The sequence below is a fragment of the Salmo salar genome, chromosome 22, assembly GCF_965601325.2.
Source record: "Salmo salar chromosome 22, fSalSal1, whole genome shotgun sequence".
In the NCBI taxonomy this organism is placed as follows: domain Eukaryota; kingdom Metazoa; phylum Chordata; class Actinopteri; order Salmoniformes; family Salmonidae; genus Salmo; species Salmo salar.
The window spans coordinates 19,610,037-19,617,891 of record NC_138312.1 but is presented as its reverse complement, the minus strand read 5'-3'; the positions used below and the strand labels follow the sequence as shown (position 1 = coordinate 19,617,891).

Here is a 7,855-nt window from a genome sequence, read left to right as displayed (position 1 = left end):
ATACTGTAGATGACATATGGATTGTGCACATATTTGTACGCATATTGAATTAAAGTCAGGATCAAACTTTGTACTCTCCCTTTCCGAAGTCAAAAACTGAATGAATGACTCGGTCACCACCAGAGATGGGAAAATATATTGAGCGCAAGATTGCCCTCAGTTGGTGGAACTAGGTTACTTCCCTGAAGAGTTTCAAAAGTGTATCAATCATTTGGATTTCACACTGCTGTCAGGCAATGTTACAACACATTTTATATAAAAAAAATAAAAAACACAAGTTCGCGTTTTTTCGGATTTATTTCAAATTTGGTTCATTTCCCCCCATTTCATTTACTACTGGTACAGGTTTACATCCATTATCAACCAATGTCTTCGATTGCCACATACTTTTCCCCACACACATGGCCTAATGTCATGCATTCACTAATCAAAGAAAACATACCATTACAAAACAAGAAATCATACAAATGTTAGAAATATTACAGAGGAACAATTAGAAACTTAACATGAAGATGGAAACCCTTTGAATTGGGGTCCACACTGTTTCAGAGCTTCAACATTGTTCAAATATACAAAATGTAATGGCCAGGGGGAAGTTGCAATTGTGGTTTGTAAGTGCAAAGAATATGACAAAGACATTTAGAGATTGACTCACAATGACCCCCTTATTTCAAGGGCACCGGCAATGATGACTGCTTCCCCTTTAGAGGAGCACACAGGTTGAAGGGCTCAAGGGAGTATAGACATGAGACATGTCTGAGACAACCCTTACAGAGTAACTTGACTATCCATAGTAAAACAATTATTGTTCATCTCCAAAAATCATACAAAAGAATGAAAACTAAAAAAAAAAGAAAGAGGATTCCAAATTTAAACATGAAAACGCTGCATTTATTCTGAGCAACAACACTCTTCCGTGCAATTTAACTCACACTAGACTCTCCCACACAAGGTGTGACGCAAGCACTCACTGTGGTGTTAAGCATAATGCCGTCATGTTTTTAGCGAGGCACAAAGGCACGAGTGTTTGTGTGCACCTACAGGTTACTTTGCGTTAGTGTGTTTATTTCATGTCTGGGTCTAAGAGGATGGACATTGAGCTTGCGGGGTATAAGTGTGAAAATGTCTATGTTCCTTATTATAAATGAGTGCAAGAGCGGTTCAACAGATGTGTAGCCGGGGCAGCACGTGTGTGTGTGTGTGTGTATAGCGTGTGTGTATACTGCACACCATCACGTGTGTATTGTGGCGTTTACAGGGTGTCCAGCAGACTGTCGATGCGCGTCACCAGCTCCAGTCTCTTGCTAGCTAGGGTCTTCTCGTTGTCGATGTAGGCCTCCTTCTTCACCTTGCCTGCCACCAGGCGTTCAGCCTCCTGACAGGAGCGACCCACCAGGTCCTTCACCTGGCCGTCCAGCTTCTGCACCTCACCCACCTGAAACACACACAGTGGAACGTAAGGCTCAGCACAGTGTACACACACACACAGGTAGATACAAATACCGTACACACAATTGAATACACACACCTTATCTGCGAGGTCGGAGCCCTCTGTTTTGAGGCGGGCCTGCAAGGAGCTGATGTCGTTGGTGAGGGTGCGGTGGTCGGCCTCCAGGGTCTTGCGGCCGCTGTTCAGGGCCCCCGTGTCTCGGGATTGCTTATAGCGATTCACCACCTCGTCCATGTGGCGGTACAGCCCTAAACGCTTGTTGACCAGAGTCAGGACCTGCTCTGTGATGGAGGCCACCTTCATACGAACCTCTGCAGCAGGGTCCTGGATAAAAAGATGGAGAGAGAAGGGGAGAGAGTCAGGAAGTGAATATAGGAAGAAAAAAAAAGTAGATGAACTTAGAAGGGAGTAATGACAGGAGAGTTAAAGTGCTCCCCATTTTTTATTTTATATCTTTATTCAACTAGGCAAGTCAGTTAAGAACAAATTCTTATTTTCAATGACAGCCTAACTGCCTTGTTCAGGGGCAGAACGACAGATTTGTACCTCGTCAGCTCAGGGATTCGAACTTGCAACCTTCGAACTTGCAACTAGCCCAACACTCTAACCACTAGGCTACCCTGCCGCCCCTATAATAAGAGCAGCAGAGTATGTTGAGGATGGAGTACCTTAGTGATGGAGAAGTCCAGGCGCACATAGATGATGACTGTGAAGAAGAGGATGTAGAAGGCCCCCACCACCAATAGAGGCTCCTGCAGCATCAGGATCTTATTGAAGGTATAATGCACCTGGGGGATGAGAGAGCGAGAGAGAGAGAGAGAGAGCGAGAGAGAGCGAGAGAGAGAGAGGAGAGAGCGAGAGAGCGAGAGAGAGAGAGAGACTGAGGAACTTGCACCGTCAATGAGGGACCTAATCTTATATTGCATCTAAAGCGTTTCTCTGTAAGGGTTTCAGATGTAAAGCATGCAGCTGCTGGGCCCTAGTGGTGGTGTATCTCTGGAGCGACTACTTATAACAATCCTGTCATAGTAATGGCACACTCTGGTTAACTCATACATAAACTGCCTTCCTTTCTCCCAAGAACCTCCCCGCTAAAGTCTCCAATTCCCTCTTCCACTAGGGCCCAGCAGCTCACCACTACATCCTGGATGTGCTGCTCCACCAGATTGTTCTTAGAAGCCACTAGCACGGGACGACCAAAGGTGTCCAGGTAGGTGTAGTGCAGCTGGTCTGGAATGCGGTCAATGGGGTAGGGGGTTTCCACATGGATGTTCCTGAGAGGAAAAGATGTGGATTATTAGAATGAAACAGGAGATCTGTCCATTTCCACAGACACTAAAGGAGTGTGTGCACATACACATCATGCATGCTCACCTGGCGCCTTCTGGCAGTATGAGTTTAACAGTGAGGGAGTCGATGACTTGGTCATCATATACATGGTCAACCAGCCTCATCTTCAGAGCATACTGATCACCTGAGAACCAACGGGATGAATTCAAGCATTAGCATATCATTTTTTAAGCTTTCGGGCCATTTCTCTTTAAAGAGTTCTGGTAATTTAGCAAACTCAACTCACCCAGAGTGTAGAGGTACTCGTAGCTGGGCAGATTGTAGCCGATAATGTAGTGGGTCTTCCAGCCACCAAACAGAGGGAAGCGGGGCCGAACCTCCACCTCCACAGATTCTTCCAGAATCTGGAGGTGGGAGGTGGATATGTTGCCGATCTCATCCCGGTAGTACACATCCTGGGCTGAGGCAGGAAGGATGGTCTTCGGGAGAATGAGGAGATGCAGTTATTACACAATCTTAACCTGTTAGGGCTAGGGGGCAGTATTTGCACGGCTGGATAAAAAAAATGTACCCGATTTAATCTGGTTACTAATCCTACCCAGTAACTAGAATATGCATATACTTATTATATATGGATAGAAAACACTCTAAAGTTTCTAAAACTGTTTGAATGGTGTCTGTGAGTATAACAGAACTCATTTGGCAGGCAAAACCCTGAGACATTTTCTGACAGGAAGTGGATACCTGATGTGTTGTATTACCTTTAAACCTATGCCATTGAAAAACACAGGGGCTGAGGAATATTTTGGCACTTCCTATTGCTTCCACTAGATGTCACCAGCCTTTACAAAGTGTTTTGAGTCTTCTGGAGGGAGATCTGACCGAACAAGAGCCATGGAACGATGATGGCCCATTAGACACCTGGCGCGCGAGTTCATGTTGGGTACCCTCGTTCCAATACGTTATAAAAGAGAATGCATTCGTCCACCTTGAATATTATTCATGTTCTGGTTAAAAAAGGCCCTAATGATTTATGCTATACAACGTTTGACATGTTTGAACGAACGTAAATATATTTTTCCCCCTCGTTCATGAAGTGAAGTCCGGCGGGCTTAGATCATGTGCTAACAAGACGGAGATTTTTGGACATAAATGATGAGCTTTTTTGAACAAAACTACATTCGTTATGGACCTGTGATACCTGGAAGTGACATCTGATGAAGAGAATCAAAGGTAATGGATTATTTACATAGTATTTTCGATTTTAGATCTCCCCAACATGACGGCTAGTCTGTATCGCAACGCGTATTTTTCTGGGCGCAGTGCTCAGATTATTGCAAAGTGTGATTTCCCAGTAAGGTTATTTTTAAATCTGGCAAGTTGATTGCGTTCAAGAGATGTAAATCTATAATTCTTTAAATGACAATATAATATTTTACCAATGTTTTCTAATTTTAATTATTTAATTTGTGGTGCTGACTTGACTGCCGGTTATTGGAGGGAAACGATTTCCTCAACATCAATGCCATAGTAAAACGCTGTTTTTGGATATAAATATGAACTTGATAGAACTAAAAATGCATGCATTGTCTAACATAATGTCCTAGGAGTGTCATCTGATGGAGATTGTAAAAGGTTAGTGCATCATTTTAGCTGGTTTTATGGTTTTGGTGACCCTGTCTTTGAATTGACAAAACATTACACACAACTCTTGTAAATGTACTGTCCTAACATACTCTAAATTTATGCTTTCGCCGTAAAACCTTTTTGAAATCGTAAAACGTGGTTAGATTAAGGAGATGTTTATCTTTCAAAGGGTGTAAAATAGTTGTATGTTTGAAAAATTTGAATTTTGACATTTATTTGGATTCAAATTTGCCGCTCTTGAAATGCACCTGCTGTTGATGGAGTGCACCACGGGTGGGACGCTTGCGTCCCACCTAGCCCATAGAGGTTAAGAAGTCCTCCTGCGAGCATGATATCCATGGCAATAAAGGAGTCTTTCAAATCAACACACCTTAAAGGATTTAACTGATGAGATGCCACTGTCAGACTGGCGCTGGTAGTCGTAACGGGAGAAAGGCCCTTTAAGGAATGCACCTGTGTGCCTCATGTCGATGGTCTCTTCCACAGCAATGTTTCCCCAATGGGAGACTTCAATGATGCGGGTGATGCTGCTAATGGTGAGGAAGGGGGTGTTGTTCTCATAATGGACCTTCAGGGCATCCTAAAAAGAACAAAAAAAGAAATTACTCCTTTTGCTTCTATTCCAAATATGAATCCACTAAGCCAATGTTTGCTATTCAGCTGGCCCAAAAGTGCTTAAACCATTCAAGGACATGGCCTAGGGTGATCTAGCAGTCTCAGCCGGAGCCTCCAGCACACATCTACACGTGTGTATGGTTTGAATCCAGCCTTCTGCGCTTTGACACAATGTCCATCTTTCCCCACTGTCATCCTCTTTATCTATCTATTCAATAAAGTCAGAAAATATACATAAAAATAATATTAAATGCATCCCAAATCCAGTCAGGGACCTCAGACACTTTACCTCACTGAAAGGGGCGACATCACGGAAGGGGCCATACTCAATAGCTTCATCGCTCTTGCTGGGGTTGCCCAGCTTGGTGTAGCTCTCCACAGTCTTAGAGGCGAGGCGGACCCGGGTGGTCTGGCTGCGGGTGGGGTAGGGGGAGTACAGGTAGTGGTTACCCTGGAACACCACCAGCTGACGCTCAGCCTGGGTAATGTGTGTGGGGAAGGGCCTCAGGATGTGGCTCAGGACAGTCTCCACCTTCACCCGCAGCTTAGCGCCCACGCCCAGACTGGAGGGTAACTGCACCTTGTAAAACTCCCCACTGTAAGAGGATAGCAGATAGGAGAGGGGTCAGGTCACCAGCACCAACATATACGGTTCTAAAAGCAAGAGGAAAACTAAAACAGTGAGAGAAATTCCACTGGAAAAAAGGGGTGAAGTTTAACATGGTGAAAATGTGCATATCTACAAACTTTAGTCTAATGACATACAATGGATGATGCACAAGATATTATAAACTTCTCACCTTTGACCTTGGATCGTTGTTTGCTTGAGCTCAAGCATGGCATCCTCGTCTTCATCACCCTTCACCTAGAAAAGACATGTTTACATGTCTGTCCATTCTACTGCAATTCAACTACAACTGGGCATGAGGTGTATTCATTTACAGGCAGGAATGAGTTTGAGTATGCAACTGTGTGAATGTAGAGTGCGTATTCATTCCCCACGGGTATGGGTGGTGTATAAACAATCACTGATAGTAGGGGAAAGAATTGTCTACCTAGCAACTATCTGACATAAATTAAGGTCCTATGCAATTCAAAGATATTGCACACAAAAAGGGGCTGTTCAGATCCGACACGGAAGTAGCTACCCTCTCAGCGCATACGTGTCATTTAGCCACTGACAGACCAAGTTGTGTTGCGGAAGTGCACCCGCTAGCCCATTCAAACAGTTCCACACCATCCTATAATGCAGTTATTAAAATGTTTTTGCTACAGCCATTCCACAGTTTGGTAGATCGACCATTTAACAAAAGTAGACATTTACTAGCGAGCAAGTACTACAGCTTCCTTTCCTTGACTGTGCGCTTCGGGACAAAGATGTTCATGTTAGCTAACTAGCTAATGTTAGCCGGATAGCTACCTGGCAAAATGTGGCTTACAGCAAACTCATTCTGAAATCACTTACCGATGCTCCGACATACGCGAGGTGGGGGGCCAAGTCGGGCTCTACCGCCAAGATAAAGTTATGTACCGCCGAGTCTCCCTGGTTTGACAGAAGAATCTCTGCTGTTATTTTAGCAAGGTGCGTGCTCAGGTCCACCGTTCGTTTCACCTCCTCGTTCACCAGCCCGTCGGCAGCCACTCGATAACACAGCACAGTGATAAGGAGCAGATAAGTGAGGGTGGCGAAGAAGGGGATGTTTCGCGCCATGGTTATAAAATTATACTTAAAGATAATTTGCTTAATTGTTAAGTTGAAGCTAGAGAGAAAGAAAGGCCACGCACCACCTCAGGACCAAAGCTGCAGCCGTAAGGATGACGTTTCATTCAGTCCTCACGTACTGACGTTATGCTGTTCCGAACAAATACGGCAGAGGGAGACGTCTCTACCCTGTTATCAAAAGTACTAAAGGTCCAAGGCAATTCAAAATCTTGCACACAAAAGGAGCTGTGTAAATCAGACACAGAAGTAGCGCCCCTCTCAGAACATACGTGTAATTTCGCCACTGACAGAAGGTGTTGTGTTGTGGAAGTGGTGGAAAAAGTACTCAATTGTCATACTTGAGTGAAAGTAAAGATACCTTAATAGAAAATAACTAAGAGTGAAAGTCACCCAGTAAAATACCACTTGAGTAAAAGTGTTTGCTTTTAAATATACTTAAGTATCAAAAGTACATGTAATTCCTAAAATATACTAGTAAAATTATAAATAATGTCAAATTCCTTAAATTAAGCAAATCAGACTACACGATTTTCTTTTCTTTTTTATGGATAGCCAGATCACACTCCAACACTCAGCCATCATTTACAAATGAAACATTTGTGTTTAGTGAGTCAACCAGATCAGAGGCAGTAAGGATGACCAGGGATGTTCTCTTGATAAGTGCGTGAATTTGACAATTTTCCTGTCCTGCTAAGCATTCAAAATGTAACGAGTACTTTCGGGTGTCAGGGAAAATATATGGAGTAAAAAGTACATTATTTTCTTTAGGAATGTAGTGGACTTAAAGTAAAAGTTGTAATCTTTTTTTATAGATATAGTAAAGTACAGATACGCAAAAAAACAACTTAAGTAAGGGGGATACCTAGTCAGTTGTACAACTGAATGCATTCAACTGAAATGTGACTTGAGCATTTAACCCAACCTCTCTGAATCAGAGAGGTGCGGGGGCTGCCATAATCGACATCCACGTCTTAAAAACTGTAATATCTTATGTTTCACCGAGTCATGGCTGAACGACGACATGAATAACATACAGCTGGCAGGTTTTACGCTTTTTCAGCAGGATAGAACAGCGGCCTCTGGTAAGACAAGGGGTGTGGGTCTATGTATATTTGTAAACAATAGCTGGT

The 7,855-nt window shown here is 43.4% G+C and overlaps 1 protein-coding gene across 1 annotated transcript; it reads right to left on the bottom strand.

Annotated features, from left to right (window-relative positions):
* Window positions 1–278: 278 nt before the first annotated feature.
* Window positions 279–6,840, bottom strand: LOC106582927 (dolichyl-diphosphooligosaccharide--protein glycosyltransferase subunit 1). The gene is made up of 10 exons (XM_014166555.3): window positions 6,468–6,840; window positions 5,803–5,867; window positions 5,292–5,598; window positions 4,758–4,967; window positions 3,027–3,219; window positions 2,825–2,924; window positions 2,586–2,724; window positions 2,119–2,238; window positions 1,529–1,774; window positions 279–1,435 (listed from the first exon to the last, which is right to left on the bottom strand). The coding sequence occupies exons 1-10, from the start codon at window positions 6,711–6,713 to the stop codon at window positions 1,253–1,255; spliced, it is 1,809 nt and encodes a 602-aa protein (XP_014022030.2). The 5' UTR covers window positions 6,714–6,840; the 3' UTR covers window positions 279–1,252.
* Between the last annotated feature and the right edge of the window lie 1,015 nt (window positions 6,841–7,855).

Excerpts from the sequence above, each read along its gene's own strand:
- LOC106582927 (XM_014166555.3), bottom strand. The coding sequence starts at position 6,713 with ATGGCGCGAAACATCCCCTTCTTCGCCACCCTCACTTATCTGCTCCTT. Across the intron at positions 5,599-5,802 it reads ACAACGATCCAAGGTCAAAG|TGGGGAGTTTTACAAGGTGC; the intron begins GTGAGAAGTTTA and ends ATCCTCTTACAG. Across the intron at positions 2,925-3,026 it reads CGAGTACCTCTACACTCTGG|GTGATCAGTATGCTCTGAAG; the intron begins GTGAGTTGAGTT and ends GTTGGTTCTCAG.